General features: G+C 25.6%; 1 protein-coding gene across 3 annotated transcripts; it reads right to left on the bottom strand.

Moving 5' to 3' along the window:
* Nucleotide 1: 1 nt before the first annotated feature.
* Nucleotides 2-27,448, bottom strand: LOC129988965 (non-muscle caldesmon-like). 3 transcript variants are annotated; one of them, XM_056097263.1, is made up of 15 exons: nucleotides 27,231-27,448; nucleotides 22,480-22,607; nucleotides 21,535-21,582; nucleotides 20,018-20,155; nucleotides 17,618-17,745; nucleotides 15,664-15,712; nucleotides 13,109-13,158; nucleotides 11,190-11,290; nucleotides 10,216-10,316; nucleotides 7,101-7,250; nucleotides 6,543-6,659; nucleotides 3,027-3,147; nucleotides 2,268-2,353; nucleotides 1,123-1,187; nucleotides 2-232 (listed from the first exon to the last, which is right to left on the bottom strand). In XM_056097263.1, the coding sequence occupies exons 1-14, from the start codon at nucleotides 27,235-27,237 to the stop codon at nucleotides 1,125-1,127; spliced, it is 1,287 nt and encodes a 428-aa protein (XP_055953238.1). In that variant the 5' UTR covers nucleotides 27,238-27,448; the 3' UTR covers nucleotides 2-232; nucleotides 1,123-1,124. The 3 variants fall into 3 exon arrangements, with proteins under 3 accessions (XP_055953238.1, XP_055953237.1, XP_055953239.1); XM_056097262.1 differs by having other exon boundaries at nucleotides 17,618-17,748; XM_056097264.1 differs by lacking the exons at nucleotides 21,535-21,582; nucleotides 22,480-22,607; nucleotides 27,231-27,448 and adding an exon at nucleotides 20,532-20,762 and having other exon boundaries at nucleotides 17,618-17,748; nucleotides 20,018-20,085.
* Nucleotides 27,449-27,727: the final 279 nt, after the last annotated feature.

Consider the following 27,727-nt stretch of genomic DNA (forward strand, 5'->3'; position numbering starts at 1 on the left):
ATTCAAGAAAAAATGATTTTTTTTTTTAAATCTCAAAAGGGGATTTTAAAAAATAAATAAAGGATAAACTATTCAAAAAATTTTTTTCGATGCAGACCTCTAGCAATATATTTTATAAATTCTGTATTTGCTGAAAGCAACATTCTTGGAGATAAAACCTCTCCAAGATAAAATCTGGAGACAAAAAGAAGAACACGGCTCTTTCTGAAGATAATAAGTAAGTTTCATTTCTCTGAAATATATATCAAAATAATAAATGTTAGTCATGATTTTAATGTTGACAAAAGTTTGAATTCAATTATAGCAATTAATACAAAAGAAAAGAAACAGAGATAAACAATAATTAATGCAGTTAATTTCAGTAAAAAAATCCTATATTAATTGTGAATTGTATTGTCAATTACATAATCATGTCGGCTATTAAAAAAAGATTATTTTAGAAAGAAAATTCTATTTCCTAATATATTAATAAATACAGCAATAAATATTGAGAAAGCATTGTTTAGATACTAAATTATTATTTTAAAATGATTCAAGTCAAAATTATTTTAAATAATTAAATCATCAAATATAATAAATACTATTTCTAATATAAATTTTTACAACAAATGCAAAAACATGAATGAAAAGTTAAAATCTAAAAAGTTACGAGTACCAAGTTTCATTGTGCATAATACAATGATTAGTCATATTGTTCTATGGATACTATTTCTAATATAAATTTTTACAACAAATGCAAAAACATGAATGAAAAGTTAAAATCTAAAAAGTTACGAGTACCAAGTTTCATTGTGCATAATACAATGATTAGTCATATTGTTCTATGGATAGTAGTAATTTGTCTTTTGGTAAAAAAAATCTTGATTTTTTTAAAAGCAAAGCTAATTTCTGCAATTTTGCATTAGCAATATTTTTAACAATAAATATGAATCTTGAAAAAAAAAAAAAAAAAAACATTCTACAATTTAAAAAGTGCTATTGTACACCACAAGTTCCTAAACTATATTTAAAATTAATATAAGTCATACTGAGATATAAGAGTGATGAAGAAAGGCCACTATAACTGAAATTTTACAAGGCAATAAATGGATAGCAAAATATGGAAAAGAAAACATGTATTACCATCAGAAAGGCAAATCATCAGAATCATCAACAACCGTTCGCCTGTTCATTACTTCATAAGAATCCTAGAAATTATATATTATATATATATATATATATATATTTTAAATTTAAGAATTGGAAAAATAAGTCGTTTTTTCTTTTAGTTTTACTGACGAGCATCAAATTTTGAATATTGCAGTTGCCATATATTTTTGTACATTATATATTTTGTCTTGATAACCATGTTTAATACTCATTTATTATACTAAAATACTTTCAAAATTCTTATTTAAATTTTTTAATTAAAAAAGAGAAGTTGAAAATTCACACAGTCCAATAATTCTTAAAAGAGTAATATAAATCGTAGCAATAATCATGCAAGTGAATATTCTGTGAATGCATAAAAAATTCATAAAAATTTTGTACCACTAAAATGCAATTGAAAGAACCATCATAAATGAGATGCACTCAATCTAGATGTATTTTTTATGTATGACATCATGCTTATAAACAGATTGACATCTATTTTTTCAGTAATTTTACTGTCCAGAATTTTTATAAGAAATTGTTTGGTACAATTGTTATAAAACAAGAATATTGTCATTATTTAGTCAAGAAATTATTCTAAAACTATTTTAAACATCAGAAAATGAGTTTTCAAATTCTACCAAGGGAAATCTTATATCTGTTGAATTTAATTGGAGAGAAAATTATAATATGATTACATTTTATTGTATTTGGTGCTCCACTGATTATTTCTAATTACATGAACTAATACAATAACATTTTATTAATATGCTTTAATCACAGAAACTTAACTTTTATTATAGGAATACTACCTATTCTCATAAAGCAATTTTTTTAAAAATTCTATTTTAGTAATTTATACTGGATTTGAATTGCAAGGTTTAAAGTTAAGACCATAAAGAATTTTTGTACAAACAGTTATTCGAATATAAATAGTTCTGAACACTTGACAAAAATAACACTGTAAAATTAAAGAAAGATTTCAAGCAAGATAAGAAAACGCAAACAAAGAAAAAAAAATAAAGTCAATAAAAATAGAACATTTATAATCCCACTAAGTAAATTGTACCTATATTTCAAATATAAAATTGTTCAAATAGATATGAACATTTATAAAAATACTTTGATTAAATTACTTTTAAATCTTTCCTTGCATTGTTCTGTTCCTGCATGATAGTTCTTCTAATTTCAGCCAAGGAACTAAATATATTTTCTGGCTTCACTAAAAATAAAATATTTTAACATTAATTCTCCAACAAATAGATAAAAACTTCTTTTTTTTAAATAAAGAAATGCATTTAATCAAATATTTTTTTTAATCTTCCTTGTAAAATGTGAAATTATTAAAAGTGTCTCAAAACTATCTTTAGAAAGAACAAATAAAATAACACATTCATTTCTAGATCAGAAGGGTATGAGGAAGGCAAAAATATGATGTTTACCTGTGTATTTTTATTTTGAATATTTTAACAAGAAAAAAGTCAAATTTCTGAGCCAAAAATAATCATTTCTAAAATGAAATTAATCTAGCTCCATAGACAGATTTATTTTCCTTCAATATTTTTCAATATTGAAAAAAAAAAATTATTTAAGTTTGAGGTTTGGAATATATTAAGTTTGTAACATTTAACTTGTAATAAAAATAAAAAAGTAATTGTAAAAAAAGACAGAGACAAATTTAATATAAAAAAATAGGTTACTCAGAATTTTATGAATTTTTTATATAAGATCAAATAATATAAGTAATATAATAAGAAAAAGAGGAATATGTTCTCCTTTTTCATATCAAGAAACAAATCTATTTACATATACCAGAATAAAAATTAAAATTATATAATAGCATTTCAAACCGGAGAAAAAAATAGTAATTAAAATATGAATACATATATTTTCACCTCCACTTAAAGCCTGAGTTTTAGTTGCAACCTCTGGAGATACAACTCTTTCTAGAATAACTTTGGAACGGACAGAAGGCACAGGAGGTGAAGCACTTCTTTTGGGAGGTTCTTGCACAACCTTAACAGTAATATCAAATTTTTATTCTTTAAACAGAACAAACTTAATAATACATATTCTATAAAATAAAGAAAATCAAATTTTCATTTCAGTTCCTGTTTATTATTTTATATAACTCAATAGCATAAGATAGTTGGATATTTTAATAAAAATTTCTGTCATGATGAAATTATTTATAACACGACTTCAGTTTGATTAGCTTTAAATTACTCAGCAAGATATAATAAGCATAAAAATTTTCAAAAAACGTGCAGAATAATTCAATTGCAATACAGTCGCACACTGTCTGCAACACATATGCTTAAGATAAAGCTACAAAGATGACTTTCTATTACTATATGATGATTTAAAATAATTCAAAATTAAAAGTTTCTCTTTTTAAAATTGTTGTATTGTCAATTAAAAAATCCCAAATGTTTCATTAATTTTACCCATATGCAATGCAGCAAATTTAAATATGCTTATTTACTACAAAACTAGCAGTTCTGTTTCTATGATGAGTTAATAATTTTTTGCTTCAGCATTTTCTAATTATATTAAATACCAGTCCAAAATAAATTAATCAAAAATACAACCATTATGAAAATTCAATTAAAAAATTATTTCAGAATCAAATTAAAAAAAGATGCAAATGTATTTAGAGAATGTGCTAATGTTGCTACTACTAAAACACAGATAAACTTAACCAAATAAACAAAAAGAAAAAAGAAAAAAAAAAGGAAAAGATATTATGAATCTAGCCTGAAGATTTTCTCATGAGTCACCTTCAGGCACGGATTCAAACAAGGAATTTTTTCTGTCAGGGATCTGACTTTCATCCAAAAATATTGACCTCTCGTGACCCAAAAATCTCCTGAAATTGAGACCTTAGAGATAAACTAGTTTCACAGAAATAAAACAATAAATTATAACTTCCAAATCCAAGTGAAATTACAATAACATAAATTACAAAAGATCACTCACAAACCAAAAATATCTTTACAACATAAAGGAAAGAACATACCAGTAGCATGTAAAACTTTACAAAAAAGGCACCAAGCCAAACAACAATTAAAACTTCCCACATCCATAGCTGCACCTGCATTATCGCTCCCTAGAAAGTACTCATTATTCCAAGTAATAAATTAGGAAATTCATTAGTAGTTAAGTTTTAAATGAGATTATTTGTAGCTTCAATATAAGAAATTTTGTTATTACAAATTTTTTTAATCCTGTTAAATTGTGAGAAAATTAAATTTTTGAAAATTTTAGTGTTTAAATTAGAATGGTAATTACTAAGTTTTATTATTTGAAAGTTGAATTCATCCCTTTTATCGTAGACACTTATTAATGTGTTACCATTAGAAATTTCGATTTTTAAATCTAGATAGGTAGCTTTAAGTTGATTTTCGTTTGTTTCATTTAGAACTAATTCTTTTGGATAACAATTAATAACAATATTAGCTTTGCCTAAATTTAACAAAAGTAAGTCATCAATATATCTCCAACCATTTTTTAAATTAATTATTTTTTCTCATAATAATGTAGGAAAATATTGGCTAAAGCATTTGAGAAAGCTGTTCCCATTGGAATGCCTTTTACTTTATTATAGAAATTAATTCTGTTAAAAACGTTATTTTCGTTAATATTAAATTTACATAATTCTAGCCAGTTATTTTTTGTAATAATATCTTCATTTAAATATTCGTTCATATGTAAAAGTACTCACATCTATTAATTTTTCATGAGGTACATTAGTGTACGAATTTTCGAGATCATAAGTATTAAGTTTATTAATATATGCATGAATAAATTGTTTGATTAAATCCAAAACTGTTTTGTTACTATTAATTATAAAATTATCTTTCTCTTTAATTTTATTCAGGATAATTCTCAAGTATTTAAAGAAATGCTTTCTCGTATAGTAATTATAACTGCCAGAAGTCACGAATCTAAATTTTAATAAGTTTTTATTATGAAATTTTACTGTTAGGAACAAATAAGGATAGTTTAAGGAGCAAGTCTTAGTTCGCAAAAGACAGTATTCTTTTATTTAATTACTTTCCCCGGTATTATTTTAAATGTATAATTCTAAGAGTTATATTCATTAATTAATAGTTCTTTACAATAATATTTACAAATTAAACAGAAATTATTTGTTGATTTATCTATTACTGTAATAACAAATATCACTTTTTAATTTTTTTTCAATGTTTTATAAAAACATATCCCTCATTCTTTAGATTTGCCAATATCTGCATTTTTGTGTTTATTTCCTCTAAAATTCTCACTTTCCATTCTCTGAAACCTTCCAAAGGCCTATGGTATTTCCTAGATAATTTAGAAATAAAAATATCAAGATCTTGTCCAATAGAAATTTTTTAATGTTTATTTTTTCTCTCAATCTAAGTTTGGTTCCCCTTTCCATTAAATCTCTTATTTCAATAATTTTTAAATTTCCTGTTATAATATCATCTTTGTCAGCATCTGTATAATCTTTGCAAATTTCTTTGTTGCAATTACGATCTGTTTTCTTTATCTTATTTAAATTTTTGCTATAATAATTATAATTACAAATTCGTTTCCTTACAGTTACTGCATAACTAAATGCTATTGAAACAATTGCTTTATCCTTTAAAGGAAAAAATACTTTAATGTTGTACACAATTTTAGGTAATTTTAGATTTTGGAAGCTAATATCTAAAATTCTTACCACACAGAACTTTTTATTTAAATTATTTTTATTTTTAAATAATAGATCGTTTTTTCCAATATTAAATTTAATTAGATCAGGAATTATAAATTTCATGAAGGAATTATCAAACTTTACATCTTCAATTTCAGGGGATTTTCGGATCACAAGGGGCCAATATTTTTGGACGAAAGTCAGATCCCTCAAAGAAAAATCCCTTGTTTGCATCCCTGCCTGAGGGTGAGCCTTGAGAAAATCTTCAGGCTGGATTCAACATTTCATTTCCTTTTTTTTAAATTCTTTTTGTTGTTTTTAACTTGATATTTTTACTAATTTCAGAAGAAAGGTATTTTATATTAGATTAGTATTATGCAACAACCATGGTTTCCCAGAAGGGAAAAAAAGATTTTTCAATCAGAAAGAAATTTGCTAAAAAAGCAAAACTTTACAAAAAAGCAAAATCAGCAGGAAACAATTTAAAAATTGTTTTAAATCATATAAAGAAAAAAGTAATACAGATGATAAACTGAATATTTCAATTACCCATCAGTTAAAACTATTTTCTTAGGTCTATTAAAAAGAAAGATCGTGCAATGTACTTGAGAGAAATATCAATTCATTTCAATCAAATTTATAAGCAAACATTAGTTTAAAACAAGGTTTCATTTTTAAATGTCTTTCATCTTCAAGAACATGGGTAGCTTCATAAATAAAGATAACTAACATTTAAGTTTATTGAATCCTTTCCATCTAGCGCTTGAATTTCTCTCATTCTTTTATTTTTCAAAGCAGCATCACGTTTTTGGAATTCTTCTAACTGCTTTAATCTTTCTTGTTGCCGCTAAAAAATAATAATTAAAATTACTAAAGAAAATAGATTAACTAAAGAAAAAGATTATAATTATTTTAAACAGTCAAATAAGAAATATTAATAGTGATTCCATTCAACTTTTATGATTTTTCTAAAATGTTCCTAAAATTAAATCTTCTACAGAATTAAAAAATTAAACTTGCATCAAACTTTTTTTTAAAAAATTTGATAACTTCAGCATTAAACAGATGAATTATTTTTGAAATGATTATTTCAATGCAAAAATACAGTTCAAAGTGCAGTTCATAACTAATAAAACAATATAATTAAAACACTAATAAAACATTTTTAAAATTTTATAGATGAAATTTCATTATACTATTTTTACACACAATTTTATTGAAATGATCCTTGTTTTCCATTAGTTTAGTCTAAAAATGTCTAAAGTTTGTCTGCAAAAGAAGAATTCACCTGTTCTTTAAGTAAGATGTTCTTCTGAAGTTCTTTCTCATACTCCATTTGCATTTGTCTCCTCTGCTGTTCAATCCGTTGCGCAATCTGATCTTCCAGAAGTCTAGCTTTTTCTTCTTCCAGTTCCTTTATTCGTTTCCTTTCTTCAATCTGATATGATAACGACGCATAAATGCATTAACAAATAATATTTCACAACAGAGAATCTTTTTTATGTATGCATGAATAAATTGATATATTTATGCAATAAACTTCTGCTCTACAGATTTCAAATTTATTAGCTGAAATATAGCAAAGTGCACTTAATTTGCCATTAAAAGTAAAAACAAAGCAGAAATTCATAACATAGCAGATTCTGAATATTGCAATAATTAATTTTAAAAAAGCATTAGAATTTCTGCAATGTTTTGCAAATATATAAGAAAGAATGTCATTTTAGAAATTACAAAATTATCTCCAAGTAATTATTTGTTCTAAAAATTATTACAGATTAATTATCAGATTATTTGTTCTAAATAATTATCACATGATATAGAAGTAATTATATAAAACCTGACAAATTTTACAATAAAAATAATATAAATTAAAGAAAGAAAGCAAACAATAGATGTTTCATATTTGAGAATGGACCTGAATAGACAAGATATGATTTTGCTTTCTTTATGGTAAAGAAAATTAATATAGAATATATGAGAGCTCATTTAGTAATCAAAATATCTCTTTTCTTAAGATTTTATAAATGAAGAATTCAAAGATAGAATAAGATATCTGTAAGTTTCCCTATTTTCCTCTGAGAATTTTTGATATTTCTGCTTTAGAAAATTTTTAGCTTTATATTAGTAACGAAAAATAAAAAAAATACGGTGATAACATATCTCCTAAATCTTTTAAAACACTTTACGTCGGAATGCTAATTTCCCAAAAATTTATAGGAAATGCTATTTTTTGTTATTTTTGTATTTACCGTCTTTAATACTGAACCAAAGAAATATACTTTCTATTTTATTCTTTTTTTCCAAAAATTGTGTTCTTGTTTTAATTTTTAAGCTAATTACTTAGTTAAAAATTTGTTAAGTCAAAAAATGATTCAACAAAACCAAAATAGAACAAAAAAGCAAAAACTGTTTCATAAACAATCATATACATATGATGCACATTCAATTAATTACAAGATATTTATATTAAAAAAAACAAGAATATTTTTTGACAATAACAACTGCGGCACACAAAAATATGTTAAGTTTTAGTTTGGAAAATAAAAATACTTCTATAATATTTAACTTTCCCATGCTATTCCAGGGGTGTTTGTGGGACCCCAAAAAATCCCCTGAAACTTTTACGGACTTACTACCGGCATTTTGGAGTTTCGAGAAGGGGGGAGGGGAGAAATGAAAAATTACAATTATGAAGTATTGAATGACCTAATTATAAAAGTTCAATGAATTACTTTTTTTGCAAAATTAATAACCATAAACTTTCAAACATATAAACTACTACATTTTATGCAAATATTTTAAATTACCTGAATTAATTCTTTTAAAAAAAATTATCTAATTTCTGCTGCTTTTTTTTATTTTCTGATGTTTGTGGGCTTGTCTTTCTTTTGTGGTGAACTTCATAATTGCAGGAAGGTTGACTTTTATTTTCCTCATTTACAGTTGAAGAAATTTCCTCGAGAACTGCACATGCAGAGGTAGAAGCAGTTTGCTTTTCTGCTAATGTAGAAGGTTTTTCTGAGACTTTTATAGGTGACTCATCTGAAATACATGTTTTTAAGTCCTCTTGATATGTTTTCCAACTTCTGTTCATATTCAGTAAGAGATCTTTGTGAATTGGATCAGTCATTGGATTTTTTGAGCCATATTTTTCACATGAGGTTTCTTTAGAAGCCATTAAATCATATTTAATAGTCTGCACTGCATCTAGGGAATCAATCTTAAGAGAGGTTCTATAGTCAGTGACAAGTGTATCCATTAAGTTGAATGCACTTTCCACTAATGGGCCATGGAAGCAGTAAGGCAGGCTTTGACCAATTTAGCCAATGTAGGATACTTATAATCATTTGTGAAAACATCTTTTAAATTAAAAACTTTAGACCAATATTTATCAATTGTACACTTGACTTGATTTCCACTTTCATCAGATGTGTAGAGCATTTCTTTGGTGATATCAATATCACTCTGGTGTAACCTTATTTCAGCTTCTACTTTTGACTTTTCATTATCACTAAAAATATGGGACATAAAAGATGATAATTTTTCAAAAGCTAATATTGTACTGGTTTTACCTCTTAGCTCTGGATCTAATGCTGTAAAACTAATTAGATATGAATTTTTAAGGGGTAATTTCTGTTTCATATGCTGAAATTTCAAAGTGAAATTCTCTTGCGTACATAAATAAAAAAATATTTCAATAAGCGAAACGAAAAATTTACACGTGCATCAATAAATGAAACGAAAATTTTACACAGCGGAGAAAAAAAAGTTGCGAAGCGATCAATGACAAATAGCTAATACGGCGAAAAATCCCCCTTCTCTACTTATTGGCGCCACGCCAGGAGAGATAAGACCTTTGAACCCAGAGTCACGTTATCGCACATCTGGTCGAACGAAGTCTCTCCCTTTTTTTTTCTGCCGCGCCTACTTGCCGAAAAGAATCCAGAAGAGAATGTCCGAGAACCGGGGGAATGAGTCATAACGCGCAATAAGGAAAGAACAAAAAAGAAGTTTTTTCCCCCTTTTCACGCATTATCACTGCCTTTGGAGAAAGAAAGGAAAAGTTTTCACCACACACACTGACCTTTCGTTTTCTGCTTTCAAAGCAAACAAAATTACCCAGATCAAAATAAATAATTCATTATTATTCCTACTTCCTTTTGAACGACGATCCCCGGAATTTCCGGGTATCGAAGTTCAAAATCCCCGGAATTCCGGGGTTTCCCCGGAGCACAAACACCCCTGCTATTCTAAATAAATAAGGGGGAAAAAAACACTTTTCATTAACTATTGTTACTACAATTAAATACTTCTGCACAAAATTAAAAGAAATTTACATTTACTACATTGCTATAATGTACCATAAACTAAATGCAGATTATGAATTAATAGTGTCTAACCTGTTTGCGTAATTCTTCTCTATAGTAATCTTTTTTGTGCTTGGAAGTGTCTTGTAGAAACGGAAAGTATTCTGAAGAACTTGCTTTATATCCCCTGTTGGCTAAATTTTAAATTTAAAGGAAATGTTAATCAAATAAACCAAAAACAGCCACACAATAGAATGAACTTTCTCATATTTTTTGAAAAACTGTCAAAAAATATAAGAAAGAGAATGCATGCAAGATAATTTTTCCCAATACAATGTTTTCTTGATGTATGAATGTGTCAAGTAAAACTAAACTGAATTTTGAAGAAGCTATTTAAAGACAAAACAAATTATCACAAAAGACAATAGCCAGAAATTATTTTCAAGGCAATTGATTCAATTAGTAGTATGCGGAAAAGAAGATTTTAATTATATTTTATGTTACAGGGCATCAAAAAAATTTATTATTATATCTTTTAAAATTATAAAATATTTTACACGTAAAATTTGGAAAAATTATTGAATTTTACTAATATTTCTTAGATTAACAATAAAAACCAACCAGCTATATGCCTATCATGTTAAATAGAAAAAATGATCCGAGTGCATAGATATTTTTCAAGTGGAGAAGGATTGTAGAAAAACAAAAGTAACTCAACAGAAACAACTATGACAAAGGGAAAAAATCATACAGCACAGATATAAAGATAAAAAGAATAAAAATATTGTACATATTTTCAAAGAAATTTTATAATGTAAAATTCATTTGTAAATATTTTCAAAATAAAGGAACATAAATGATTACATTAATGTTAAAAAGTAAACTAAAATAAAATTAACAAATTTTGATTTTTGAAAAAAAAAAGGTACAAAAAGTAATGTTAAAAAGCAAAATACAAGCAAATTATACCTTATTTAACTATAGAGAATTATTTATTATTATTATTATGAAAAGAGGACAGTTGAGACCGTTGGATTTTAAGACACAAATAATGTGGCAGTGCTTACTTATAAGATTCCCAGAAGAATCCTTGACTGGTTCTCCTCCTCCTCCAGTTCTATGTGCTACAATGGGAGCAGGTTGAGGTATAGGAAGATCAGCACCTGACCTACAAAAGAAAACCCATTGATCTATTAATAAACATGCATCAAGGAAAAATATTATTAATTTTTTTTAATATTATTGTTTTTTCAGAAAAGTACAAAAAAAATCAAGATTAATGATATGAGCCATTATAAAGACTTCAATTAGAATAATACAAAAAAGAAAGACATCCCCAATCACTTTAAAAAGAATAAATAACCTTCTTTATAATTAGAATTATAATAATTTCTAAAAACAAATGAACATTTACACAAAACTTAGGAATAGTTATATCCAAGCTTTTCATTATTTTTTGTAACAGCTAAGAAAGATTTGTTTTAAACCCTTAATATTAAACACATAAATATTAAAACTATTGCATACTGCAAATTGATAACAAATTTTGAATGTAAACATGTTGATCCAAACATTTCATTTATTAATTTACAAACATAATTCAATCTTATATGCAAAAGAAATATGACTTTTAATATCATTTTTTCTTTAATCTGCTCAAGAACATTTTTTTAAACAGAAAATGCTAGTATTTATTTTATTTTAATTCATTTAACTTGATGACAAATGACAGCAATTTGAACAATTTCATGTTATTTCAAAAATTTGAATTTTATTAGGCAGAAAATTCTAAGCTGCTCAAGAGGTTTTTTAATAAATGCCCTTTTTGGTTTGTAGGCAGTAGTTAATCTTATTCTGTTTGTAATATGCAACTTTATAAGTCTATCTATTTTATAAATTATGTTATTGCATAAGTTTTAAATGACTTACATTATATTATTATAACAATGAGTCATATCATTATAGTGTTGAATATAAATAACAATTTGCAGAAGTAAATGGATATACATAGCAACACACCCTACAGAAGATTAGATTTAGTGTGACACTTTGTGTTGCAAGATGAATAATATATTTCATTAATATAATTCCATACCAAAAACCTACTTAAATGACCATACTAAGAGCCAGATGTTTACTAGCTTTTTGAATGTTTTCAAACAGTATTCAACTTTGTTTCTAAGGTTTTTACATATTAAGATACATGCAGGGAAATTGCCAGCTTCACCCTTAACGTAGAAAAGTTTGTTAAGTTCTTCAGATGAAATATTAGTAGTATGATGTAAATCAAGTTTCAGATGAAATGAAGGACATTAATGTATAAGAAATATGGAAATAAAATATATACAACCACCACCATCATGTTAATTTACTTACAAAGTCATTCAATCCATATAATTAATTTGGTTTATTTTATTACAGAATCAAATTTTAAAGCTACAAAAAATTATAAGATAAAACTCTTAAATTGAGTCAGACTCACAAAATTAATTATAATAAACTTATAATTATTTTTGCTCTTCCTAAGCATCAAAAAGAGTAATTACCCACAATTATGCATTTTATAATAATAATGCAAGTATAATTATTCATCTTATTACTTTTTGGATTTCAAAGAATTGAAATTTATTGATTTGATTGAAAATTTAGTTATTTGCAAAAAAAAAAAAAAAAAAAAAAAGGAAAAATAAAATGTGTTCAATTTAGCTCTGCAAAGAAGGAAATGTAGCTTGCTGCCCCATAAATAGAATGCTGCACATTAATGGGTTTAAAAAAATTCAATCTAGCAACATCTATCTAAATCAGAGTTTTAACAAATTAAAAGAATCACATAAATTGAAGTTCTTGATAGACTATAATAAATGTATCAGCAATTTAATTTGTAGAGTTTCCTTAGAAGAATTAATTTTTTCTCTTGTTTCATTTTGGAAATAATTTTTTTAAGTAAAAATTTCTATTGTTAAGATGTATGTAAATGTTTTCTTACTTGATATGATTTTCCAAAGATAGATCTACATTTTCTTTCACAGAAATTTCCTACATTAAATATATATGTTATATAAATACACACTCAATAACTACAATTGAATGAATTTACTGAATATAACTGTAATAACATTTGTAAGCAGTACAAGTAAATAAAATTTACTCTATCAGTTTCCTGGAAAAAAAATCCAGTAAATTACTAACAATCATGAGAAAGAATGCTAAAGATTTTAAATGTTACTATACAAAACAATCAATTAATATATATCATTTAAAAGGGAAATTTGCAGCAGCAATTTAGAAAGTTTCAAGGAAACATTTTTTTTTTTTTCATAATTTTGTGAAACAAATGATTAAATAACACTTTTTAAATAAATATTTAACATTAAATTTTAAATACTTAAAAGTTACTGAAACAGATGAAAATAATCACATTTTAAATTTTCTTTAAATACAAATTCTAAAGAAATGAAAATATACATCAAATATAGAAACTATACACTTATTAATCTATAATTTATGTTATAAAAATGTGCAATATGTATAAGATAACACTGTACTTCAAAAATATTAAATACATTAAAATATCAGGTAAAATGTCTATTCAAGCACAGGGCTTAAGAAGAGCTCAGTTAAAAATAAATAAATAAAATTAAACACTGTATACAACTTAAATTTTAATTTTCTGCAATTAAAGATTTTAATTTTAAATGTTTTCATATATGTTGAATTAACAAAATAATAATAATAATCAATTCAAAGCATGAAAGTAAAACAGCTACTTGATAACAAACAACAATCTGAACAAAGAAACTGAAAATACAAAAAAGTTTCAATAAATTCAAAACTTTATCCTAAATGGTTGAATGGGTGAGTATTAATATTTTACAGCATAAGAACCAAATATAACCTTACAGCCCTGAGTATTTGATAACAATAAATCTCTTTAAAAGTCTGAAAATTTTACAAATTTCAAGTTATTGTAGAAGTGAGGTATAGTTAAAAATGAAGTTAAAGAAATCCTACATATATGACAAAAAAATACTTCTATTGATAATATAAAAAAAAGGTAAATCAAAGCAGTAAATAGATAAAATATATGATAAAAGTGCAATTGACAAGATAAAAAATGAAAGCAAACCAAGAATAAAAATTAATTGAAGAAATGCCATAATAAAGTCTTCAATTTAAAATTCAAAATGTAAAACAAAATTATCTAACATTTACATCAAAGAGAAATATACATATATATTGTTACAAATATGTGATACTGCTTCCCAGCATGGTTGGTTTGATCAACTGGAAAGACCGTTTTAAGATCAGCCCTGTAGGTGTTGGTGGTGCACGTGATCTCAGAGCTTGGTGACAATATAGATATTACTGGAAACTTCGAGAATTTTTGCGATTCAGCCAATTGGAACCAAGTTGCGCCTGACTGGACCAGAAACTTTTCCGCCCGCCTCTGGGAATTATAAAAGGCCGGCAGTCTCAAACAGAAATCTATCATGTAAAGAGTATACAGTGATTAGTTGGATCAGTCCAGCAAAGAGCTCAAGCGATTGCAGAATTGAGCTGTGTGCCGAGTTCTGTTGTTCACTGTAGAAGCAGCATCATGTCATGTGTGGAGTAGCCAGTTGTGCAGTAGTGAGACGGCAGTTGGAGACAGTGGAGATTTGCAGACATTTGAAGAGGCCGTAGAGTGAAACTACGTGAATTCCCTCCTTCTGCTGAATTCTGTCTGGCTGATTTGTGTGCTGTGGTTGCTATTGCTACCTATTACTACTTGTGGACTACTGATTGTTGTAATATGCTGCTGTGTGTTTCCTGTGTTCGTCTCGGCTGTATATTTGTTGTTTTCGCGTTAATAAAAGTCATCTGTCATTAAAGGACTGTTCATTTCATCGACCAACAAATTAAAAAGAACCCCGACGGAAGAGTAAATCCATAACAATATATATGAATTATGAATCAGTAACACTGCTTTCCTGTATAGTTAGTCTCGCTACTAAAAAGGGAAAATTAAAGATGTTCTTTTTTTAAAATGTCAGGTCAATGACACACAATCTTATTCACAAAATAAAAGTTTTTTTAAAATACAGGAATTGACTCTATTTGTATTAGGAATTGAGATCTGACATTGTTTTTATTTATTTATTTATTTGTAAAACCCCATACCTTGTCAAATCTATATAAAAATAAGAGTTGAAGCAATTCCAATCAATTCTCTGTCTAGAGTATTGATCACAGTGTGAATTTTGTAATTATTTTAAGCTGACTGTTATTACTGTTTTTTAATGAACGATTTTCTATTTGCATGTGTTGTGAATTTCTATAAAAGTGCTGCTCATTGTATATATATCAGCCATGCTTTTACTAATTGTGGACTTCTCTTTGAATGAAGTATCCTACTATCCAACAAGGTAGACTCCTTTCACAATACACCCACCAAATTTTCATAACAATTCAAATATTTTGTACTTAATTAGTTACCAAAAACTAATTCAAAAAATAACACAGGTCTTTAAAACAAACAATCATTAACTGTATTCAACTTACAGGTTTGGAAATTTTTTTATCTATACTTGGTTCAGCATAATTGAGATTCCTGAAAAAATAATTCAAAAAACATAAACTCCAAGTGAAAAATAATTTGTAAAAATAACATTAGTAATTAATAAACTTTAATATGAAATAAGCATAAATATTGATAAAAATATTTAAATTACTTTAATATTACAATGAAAAAAATCTAAATTACTGATAATTTAGAAATAATAAGAAATGAAATGCTTCAAATGATTTTAAAATTACATTAATTTTGAACAAGCTAACTTCAGCAACCAAATTGTTCACCCTTAAGAATATTACTGGTTCTGCAGGCTATTATTTTATTGTTGTGAAAACTTATGTCTCAGAAAAGCCAAATTTAACAGCAATATATATATATATATATATATATATATATATATATATATATATATATATATATATATATATATATATTGCTTTTATCAGTGTAATAAAAATGAAAATTATTTTTTAAATCAAAAATTTGGAAGTCAAAACTAAAATTGTATAAATATGAAGCAGATAGAAAAATTTCAAATAAATTAAGATTGTAATTATGTTTAAATCTATTTTAAATTAATATTTGTGATTTTTTTAATAGTATATTCTTTGTGACTTTACAGCCTTCTTTTATTGCTTCTTATGTTCCAATGTTTTATGCCTTCTATTCTCATCTTAAGATTTTTTGGTAAATTCTTTTTCTTTTTTAACACAATGATAAAAGTGAAGTTTTTCCAAAAGTTTATATATATACAATATTTTGTAGATTTTATTCTTTATTTCTCATGATATTCACTGTTGTTTAAAAAAAATCGTAAAACCTCCAAGCCTTTTCAGGGAATTCCAAACGGTCAATAAAGATCTGCAACATTGTACACATATCATTACACCAAATTCACTTGCCTATTTTTGGAGCTTACATTCATATTCAATTTCAACATGAAGAAAATTAAATTAATATTCCGGGTTTTGAAGAATAAACCTTCAAATTTGCATGCAATCTATAAATTTAAAAGAATATTAAATATACTACTTTAATTTAGTAATCTTTTTCTATAGATAAATATTGCAATTTTTATCTTATAATATGTTTAATTATTTTATAAAAATTAAGGATGTTAAAACACAACTAAAATCTTAAAATTCTGATAGAAATACTCTAATTAAACTTGACTTTCAATCATATCTATATATCTCAACTTTTAATAACTGTCCAGAAATTTTCAAACTCAGGATAGCAAATGTACAAAATTTAAATGAAATCATTCAAGTAATTTTCTTTACAGAGAGATCTAAGTATTTCCTATTTGATTTAGACCATACTATGTAACAAAATAAAAATAAAAAATGTAATAAAAATCCAGCATCCCCCCCCAACAAAAGTAATACTTAAAAAATTATAGTTTGATGGAATAAATGAAATCATTTGACTTTTTTATAATAACAAAAAATGTTGTTAAAAATAAAGTATAAAATTAATTTTTGTATGACATTTTAAAATGTTCTTCATTGTGAAAATCAGCTTTTGTGTGGCAATATTTTTTTTGGGAAATACTGGGAAAATGGCAACATCTAAACTTTAGATATAATTTGTATGGACTTTGGAAAGTTGGCAGTGATCTATCCTTTTAACATTTTGAAAAGCACACATGCTAAATTTCATCGAGATTAAATAGGAGCTGTTTATTTATATAAGGATACATAGGCACTCTATTTTATATGCAAGACATTTATAAAATTATGATAATTTGTTTTAATCAACTGAAATGAAAGATCAGTTGATTAACTGAAAGACCTCAGTCCAAATAGATAGGTTTCTTATTTATTTTTCTATACACAAAAAAATATTTCTATGATCTAATAATTAATTGACTGTTATCCACAACTTGTATAATGCTAGTAAACTTAATTGAATAAATTTTTATATAATGATATAAAATACCTAAATTTCGACTCCTCTTCTTTTCTCTTAGCAAGTATTTTCTTATAATCTACAGATTCAAGAATAGACCGGGGAGTCACATTTCGACTTTCCTCCAGGACTTTACGGCGAGACTGTAATTCTTTATCCTTCTTTTAAACAAGGAGGGGAAAAAGTACATTTAAGAACTTGACATATTGAATTTCACACAAAAATTTGAAAACTCTAATCATGAAAGACCTATATTTGTTTCATAATTACCTTTTCTCTTTTTCCCACAAATTATATTAAATATTTAAAAAATATTAAAAATTTGATATAAGATTCATTCTTGATGAATATATTTCACAATCACTTCTACTAATTTTAGTTGTTCAAATATAAAAAAGAAAGAATAGCTATAATGAATGAAATGAGAAATTCATATTATAAATAGTATTTGCCTTATAATGAAAGAAATATACTTCCTTTCATAAAAAAAAAAAAATGATAATGATTATTTAGCAATATTCAGGTTAAAAATTGAATAACTTAAGAGCAAAATAAAATCAGGATCATTGAAAACATTTACAATACAATCAAATTTTTCATAACAGTTATTAGCTGTGATGAAACTTTTGATAAGTTTGCTTTAATTACATTCTAAACTGTTCTACTATACATAAAAGTTTACTCTAATGCTACAATATATAACAAAAATTAGATACTTAAACAAGCCTCCTCAGAAAATTTAAATAATGGTAACTTTTTATTTTCATTATCTCTTCATTTCTGATTTAATACATCTTAAACTGAGAAATAAGTAACAAAAGGTTAACCAAATATTTATACGATAGTGATAATGCATTAAACAGGATCAAATTCAAATAATTTCACAAACCTTCATGAAACCAGTAAGAATTAAAGTTTTAAAGTTTAAAGCCATTTAATCTCAACCAAAATGATTTTTTTTCTTTCTTTTTCTTCATACTTATTTATAAGAATTGAATATTAAAAGTTGATGATGTTACATATAAAAAAGTAACACACAGGGGGGAAAGTAAGTGATCAAGGTAATTTTCTTTTTAGAATCCTGAATCTATAAACCTGAAAATTAGGAAATTTTTGATAAGAAACATTATAAAATAATGGAGCTAAAGTCACATTGCTAAAAAACATTTAGTGTATTGATAACAGGAGACTATAATTTATATACATTTCATGGAAGTAAGGACAATACTTAAAATAACATCTACATAGAAGCACAAAGGCAGATATATGAGATTCAAAAGAAAATAAATTTATCTGCAATTCTGAACAGAGTGACAAATGAAAAAAAAAAAAAAAAATCCTTAAAGGAATGGAATAAAATCTTTTTATAAAGTCTTATTCATATATTCAATAAGAGGGAATTGTTATATTATCAAAAACCTTGAGATCAAAACAAAAGTTAATAATAAAAGCATTAAATATAAATACTTTACATAAATAGGAAATTTAATAAGTTATAATATATTTTAATTTTCAATAAATTTTTCAGAATTCCCTTCTTTGTAATATTTCCTATTGTCTGATTTCCTTATTTTCACAAGCTTTTATGTTTTCAATTTGGTTCCAAGAATTATAATTAAAAAAGTAATAATAATAATCATTTAATTACAAAAGAATAACTTTTAAAAATTTCATTTAATCATTTTCTACTACTTTAATCTTTAATTCATTAATACAAAAATTATGCTATCTTATAATAAATTCCTTTCCCAAATTTTACTAACAGACAGTACAATTCATATAGAATTAAAAAATTCATTAAAATTAATTGATTATGTTAATTAAGTCCTGAAAATTCTAGCTAATCAAGAATTGAGTGAAAAATTAACCACAAAATTATATTTTCATAGTCATGAAACAAGTCTTTAATAAAAGCATATAAGCTATTAATTTAAGAACACAGAGAGAGAGAGAAACAGATATCTATATTAAACCAATGCAAATCACATTAAGCATTCGACTTTTAGTATATCTTCAAGATCAAATACAAATACTTCAGAAAAATATTGCAGAAAGTTTTTCTCTTTACGTTAATAAAAATCTAGGATTAAATTTGTTGTAATAATAATATAATATATTAACATCACACACAAAAATATTTCCAATATACAAAAAAAAAAAAAAATCTTTTTAAAAAGTTACATTTTTTTTACAAGCAAATGAAACACAATAAAAGAAACAATGGAGAGGTAAAATATAGTAATATTTCTATCATTTATTCTCAGTACAAAATAAACTGACAAACCAATAACTCCCATTAAAAAAATTAATTGGTTTTCTTTTTAAAACTCTAAATATTCAAAAAGTATGCAAGTTGAATAGTTAAATTATTGTTTTTAAGAAAAATTTAAAATTAAGAATAATAAAACAATAAAAGAAAGCTTTATGCACCTTTTCTAAATATAAATTATATTCAGCTCTCCTTTCAGCCACAAGATGTCGACGCTTATCCTCTTGGCCTAATTTAAAAATAAAACTTTCAGCACTATCATCCTTGAAAAGTGAACTAATCGAACTTGTATTAGGGAACTGAAACAGGAATAATAATAATAACTCAAAAGTAATAAATTGTTCAAATTAAGAACATTAAAATTAAAAAATCTCATGAAACCATATTTGATGTTTAGATAAAAAGAAAAAGGCTTGTTAATGACTGAAATACTGACTATTTATTTGACATTATGGTTAGAGAACTTTTAAAAAGCAATAATTTATTTTTACTCTATTTGTTAAAAATTATCATAATTTTACCACTGCTTTCTGCAATTTTAGAAATATTTAAATTTGTACATTATGAAAATGTCAATGGGAAAGGGGAAAATGAAAAAAACAACAGCATGATGGATTGGATATATTCTCGGACTGAATGGATTTCAATTTTGATGTCCAAAACATTCCTTTTTACCATTTCTGGTTTGAGGAAAGGTCCCGAAGATGTCTTGGTATTCTTTCAAATAATATTCCGATGTTAGATCTTTTTGTTCTTTTCTGTACATTATAGAATCTGCACTATACATGGATGTTCTTCGCTTTGTTCTAGAAGAAACGTTTTCAACGGGGATTGCAGCAATACTTTTATACATTTTTGGAAGACTCCCAAATTTTCTAAAAAGGAGTAGAAATTTCGTGATGAAGACACGCCAAGAAGCTAAAATAGTTTCAATTCGCAGAATTCGAGAAATGTGGATTATTAATGGACACATTAATAGCTTCAATATTAATTAAATGCCAAATAAAGTACAAGAGTGGTTACCTTTTACAAAACAGATATAAATAAAGTTTCACAAATAGTTTTATCTGTCTGTGAAATTTGTTGAATCTTTTTCAAATGGATGAAAATCATTAACATATTCTAGTAAATATTTTTTTCCAATACAAAATTAATTATTAGCTTTTATTTTTATTTGATTTCAGTTAAACATTTGTCAAATAAAAAAAAATGTCATTAACATTGGCAGACACAGACTAAATGAAATTCAACAAGTGCATTAAAGATTGATTCTGCTTTCAAAATAGGTAGTATGCCATTGAATAAAACAACTTTCAAAGGAATTTTTCAAAAATTTATATTTTTCATTTGAAATTCTAAGAGTAATTTTCACACATAAATCTAAGATAATGAAATTAACAATGAATTTTCATCCAAAATGTTTTCAAGCTAAGACAAAATAAAAATAAAAAATTGTCATAGGAATTGAAAATACTGAATTCCTTTTTCTTTATTTTTTAAAAAAAGGATTTAAATTAAGAAAATTATTAGTGAAATACTGGAAGATTTTCAGATTTGTACTAATTGATTTTAACAGCAACCTTAATTCTCATAATTAAAACATTACAAAATCTTAATGCTAATATTTAAGAAATAAATTTTTTTTTGAAATTAATGGTAGAATAAAAATAATACTTACTGAAATTGTCATCTGATCTGCACAATGTAGGTCTTGCTTCGGTGAATCCTGTTAATTAAAAGTAACTACTCATGTTGTATGCTGCATCAAATATTTTGAATACTTTTTTCCATAACATTTAAATATCTTAAAGCTTCATAAATATCTTCATAAAGTAATAATCAACTTAAGCTTAAGTAAAGATAAAATAATGAGGTTGTTGTTATATAAGAAATGCACAACAAAACAGAATCAATAATGTAACCATAGATACTATTTGTTAGGAGGCACACAAAGTTAGACATATCACATGCAGTATTGACTTTCCTTTTTTTGTTATTATTAAGGAAGATAAAACAGATTTTTTTTATGGGAATCGCAGAAGTATATTAATTCTATATATTTAAGCACACAAAAAAGACTTCGGCATCTTTCTGATAGCTTTAAAGATGAAATAAAATATAAATAAACATTAGAATATTATGTTTAGAAATTTTAAAAAAAAAAGATTAAACCAAATTCATGATATAAATTTATACAATGCTAATTATCATCTTAAACAACAAAAGAAATTTGTCGAGATTTTAGTTATTTACATAAAATAACCCACATATTTCTTAAAGTAGTATCAAACTACCTAAGAATTATTTTCTCACAGTAAGAATAGTAATTTTTTATAATGCACATAAAGAGTATTAAAAGTTAAATAAAACCTATTATTCAACACACAATAAAATGCAAAAAATATTTGAACAGAGTCAAAAATGCAACTTAATATTTTTGATTAAAAAAGACTGTTCTAACAAACTAATAAAAATTTATATATTTATTTAAAGATTTCTAAGATTCAGATTTTTTTATTACATTTTTTACTTAAAACACAGAATCACAATTTTTAAAAAAATTAAATATGAAACTACTTTTAAAATGGTAAAAAATATTTTATAAATAAGTAAAAAAGTTTACTTTTTTATAAAAAGCACTTAATAAATCTAGAACTTTTCCTTCATCTTCCTGTAGTTCTTTTTGCTGCTCTTGTAACTGAACTTTGAATGCCTGGATACATTTTTCAACTTCTTCAATGTAACTATCAACTGTAATAAATAAATATAGCAACAAAATTCTTGATTAACAATAAAAAAATGCAGCAAAAATTCATTAAATTATTCAGTATAATGTTTATTAATAATGATTAAATGTAAATATTTACACTCTTCCCCTCGAATTTATTTTATGCAAGTGCCTAATTTAATATTTAATTAAATTAAATTTTCAATCCTCAGAGTTTTTCAAAGATTATTAATAAATTAGGTATCCAGTGGATTTTTCAAATAGACTTTTAATGAAAATATACTATCAAAATAAACAATCACTGTAATGTATGATGAAAAATTTCTTTGGCCCCAGTAGAATTCTCATTTACTCACCATTTCTTGAGTATCCTATAGTAATAATAACTTTTGAATTGCAAATGCCTTAAACAATAATTTAACGTCTTTAGTAGTACTGATTTCTGAAAAAGCAATATTATTATGACTTTGCAATGCAACTACATTTCCAAAGTTACCAATGGATAGTTTTTCCTCTTTTGAGAATTTTGTCACAAGATTAATTTGAAATCAACTTGGGTAATGAAAAATTAGTTATCATTAATGATTCTAAGTTTGGATATAGCAAGAAAAAAAGAATGGAAATCCACCTTGATGATATGCACAATGCAGATGAAATTGATTTGTTTATGGTAGATAGGACAATGGCCTTTAAAAGAAAAAAAAATCAAAAGGCAAAAAAGAATCCAAGCAATGGCTGAGATTCCTGTTGTGGAAAAAAAAACTGCAAATCGAAGATGCATTTAAAATGTAAAAAATTTATAAATTGATTACAAGGCAAATAAAAAGGTTTGGATGATAAAGAAAATCTTTAACAATTGGCTATTAGAAGCTGATAAAAAGATGAAGGAGATAAAGGCTCCCATCACTAAGCAGCTATGCTCTCAATATAATCCCAAGGTTTAGAAAGAAGAAAAAAAGTGTTCTATTTCCCACCAAACTACACACTGATTCTAAAGCCAAAAGATACTATCAAAAATTGTTAGTTTTGAATTGGATAACAAATTCCCAAATCCATTTGATATTTAATTTGAAAAAATGTATGTGACTGAGTTCTTCAGAAGTTGAAATTCCTTGAAAATATTCATATTTTTAAATTGCTGCAAGGAAGCCTCATTCTTTGAATGAGAGAGGAGAATGATGAAAATGCTGATGTTGTTAGTAAAATCAGGGAAGAAGAATATATAGTTAGTTTAGTCATGGTTACAAGTGTTTACCAAAGCTCATCCAATCCGTTTTTGTTTTTTTCATTTAAAGCTGATTACTTTTTGATATTCTTTTGTTTAGCTTCATAAGTGATGTGCAGATTATTATAGAGCTATTTATGTTAGCAATGATTTGGAAAATGCATCTCACACAGAAGACCATTCACAACAGAAATTACGATTTATAGTAAAATTGATTCATTACTGCTCAATAGGGTTTTTGTTTCAATATCTTCAAATGTTCCTGACTTGCATTTAAACTCTTTAGATGAGCTGAAATATAAGCATATGTCTGTGGAAATCACCATCTTTCATCTTTACCCTGATTAAAGTTCATTTCTTCCTGACCAGCGAAGTAATTATATCAGAAAATGCTACTCTCTCCTCAGTGTTTGTTCATGGAAATTAATTTATTTCTACTTGGCAGACACTCTTTTCAAATTTCATTTCTGTCAATAAATATTTGAAAATGTCCATCACTTTTTTTTATAGTTGAAATCATGAAGTAATATTAACAAGGATGGTGGTTGTTAATCTGCAACTCCTTACTTGGTGCACAACCATTCAAATGCTTTGAACTTTCTTTTTAAAAAATGCTTTAGCTTTATATAGGAACATACTGAGTATCTTTATCAATGACAATGTGCATGATGTTACAAATTTTAATTTTTTTCTCTCTCATCTCAAAGTTCTGAAAGATCTCAAATGACGCCAGCATTTCCAAAGGAAACTTACTGATGCCTAACTTTTTTTTTTTTCCTTCCTGCAGTTCTTTTTCATGTGATTGCTTGGTTTGTATATCAACAACAGCAATTATCTTTGCTCTGTTATATATTGTCATTCCACTAATGGCCTTTTACTCAATTTCTCTTATTTTAAAGTTGCATGCATTTTCATAAAATTTAATTGCATTTTTATGCAGCTTTTTATTTAAAAAAAAAGATTTTTAACTTTTCTTTACTATTAACTTTATTTAACTATGGAGACATAGGGAACCTTTTCAGACATAGAAACATTTGATTGACTTTAAAAACTTTTTTGTGTGTTTTTATCAAAGTTCTGTATGATGATGAACTTGAAAGTATCAAAATCCTTCTATTTTACCAGCAATCTTTTCATAAATGTCAATTGCTTTTATTTGTAGAAGACTGGATTTTTTTTAATAATCTAATTCAATCATAGTACTACAATGCATCTCCACATGCTGACAGAACAATGAAGCTAAACATATTTAGACTGTCAATAATGAAACACTTAGCCAGAATTCTAGAGTGAAAAATACAACTTTTAAATAAATTTAGCAAACCAATAAATAAAAAACATAAAATTAGAAAAAAACGAAATATTAAAAAAAAATTTACAACAAAAAAAGAATCCTCTACTGGAAAGCAAATCAAATAGATAACAAGATACAGGGAAAACAAATTCAAATTAAAAAATTGAATTTTTGTGTACACCAATTCCCACCAAAACTTTCCACTTCTGGCTACATATCTCATCCACTCTAGAGGAATTCTCACTCCTAAAATAACATATTAAAACTAATGCAATAATAATAAAAAAAAATAATGAATAATTTCATCCAAAACTGCAGGATGAAATATTTCAATTTTTTTGTCATAACTGAAAATTTGAGGCTCCTGCAAAAAATGAAGATAAAGTGCAAAATTTCTGAAAAGATTTAACAGTGATATGCTAATAAATAGCAAACATAAATATTAATGCATTGGCAAGCGAGAACTTTTAGTTTTTCAATCATCTTAATAGACAAATATTATACACATACACATGAACTTTAGAATAAAGGGTGGTTTGGAGTTTTATGAACAATAATTGGTGAAAAACTGTAAAAATTTTCCAAACTTTCATTATAAAAACCATTGCAAGCTACAGCATTTCTATAATGAATTTACCTAAATGGCCTCTATTGATATAGTGAAAAAGAAAAATTATAAATTCTTCTTCTATGAGTCTACAAAAATGTGTGTATGGATTCCATGCAGAAATCCATACACACACACACACACAAAAAAAAAAAAAAAAAATCTGACAATAAAATCAGCAAGACACCAATTACTTTTTTTGTGTGTTTAATTTAGTTATATTAATGTCTCATTTTAAAGAAATTCTAAGGCTATTTTGGGATGAACCTTGTAATTTTGAACTGCAGTCAGATGATGAGGACAAGGCCCGAGCTGGCACTCCCTTTCTAAACTTCCACACCACATCACTGGGAGGGCGTTTGGCCCAGATGGATTTAACATGCACTAGACCAACTTACACGGAGGTTCTTTGGTAAAATCTAGTCTTGAAACTGAAGCCCTCAGGTTCAGAAACTGAGATCTTACCACAGAGACCCTACCTTTTTTTTTTTTCTTTTTTCTGAATCATTTGACAAGGAATGACCCATACTGCAACCAGTTTATTAGGAAATATTGTTAGATTGTCCTTTCTGAAGCAAAATCCAAACAGGACAAGTAAGTTAAATCAAGAAATGAAGCAGTTCGTACTGAATATCTGTCTCACACGAATATCTTTATTTATAACAAAAAAAAGGATTAAAAACAGTAATGCTAATAAATAACTATCAGCAACAAGTGGGTGATACTTTCAAAATGATCATTAAAGATAAAAATCAAAACAGTCCAAAAAATTACTTTCCAGAATAATCTGTTTTAGAATTACATAAAAAATAAAAACACATAAAAAGAATTACTGTTCTAGAATAATATGATTTACTGATCTAGTAATAATTTGAAAAAAAAAGTACAATATATGTTTCTGTTATTATAAAAGTCTATAGCTTCTTATTTCCAATATAAAATATTAAATGAAATGTAAAAATTTGTCCAGCATTTAAACTTAGAAAATTATTAAATATATATATCATTTAAAAAATTTAGTATCATAAATACTTTATGATACTAGTATCATAAATACTTTGATACTAATTGTAATTCATTATTTTTTCCAAAATGCAAGTAAGTTTTCTGGCGAGACTATATACTATTATTAAAAATTTAATTTACTGTTCTGAACTTTGAAGTGATATATGAAATGGTCTTTTTTTCGGAATTTTAGAAAATTTTCACTTTTCTAAAATTAAAGAAATTTCAATTCAAAGACTCAATATAATATTATTTTTATTTCTTTGCTTTTAATTCCGCAGATATAACAAGTATGTGATGCTATTTAAAAGAACATTTTCAATGTAAAAATATAAGAATAATTCACTTTCTCTTTTTCTATTCTCAACAAAATTATCAGGCTGTGACATAACTAAATAGCACGTTCATTTACATTTTTCAATCTAAAAAATAATCTGCTGACACATTAAAAAAAAAGTAACATTTACTCACGCGCTTTTCAAAAAATCGATCGCAGAAAGCATGCATTATCTTACCTTTCATTATTCTGTTAACTTTCAAAATATAAAACCCAATTTCAATTGTTTTAAACAAGCAGTTTTTAAAAATAAAAATCAACTATTTTTAGAAATATTAAAAATTAAAGATTATACATAAAGTAAACAATTTCAATATTTCATTTCAAAATTAGCGAATGAATGTTAAAAGCTTAAAAATAAAATAGAAAATATTATTTATGGAAATCGCATTTGAATTCAAAACAAAATATATGACGTCACAAAATTACGAGTACAGTTTAGTAGATCAACTAAAAGAAAAAAAGAAATCTCAGCGAAAGTCTGAGGGTAAATTACTTTTCAACTTCTTATATACTAAAATTGGAATTAATTTTATTTGTTAATCTAACAGATTATCCTTGAAAATCATGTTCATGATCTCATTAGAAAACTTATTTATTTAAAGTTGTAAATTAAAATTTTTAAGGAATTTAAATACATTTATCATAATAAATTCTTTTTTACTCTGCATCAGT

Source organism: Argiope bruennichi, chromosome 10, assembly GCF_947563725.1.
Source record: "Argiope bruennichi chromosome 10, qqArgBrue1.1, whole genome shotgun sequence".
In the NCBI taxonomy this organism is placed as follows: Eukaryota; Metazoa; Arthropoda; class Arachnida; order Araneae; family Araneidae; genus Argiope; species Argiope bruennichi.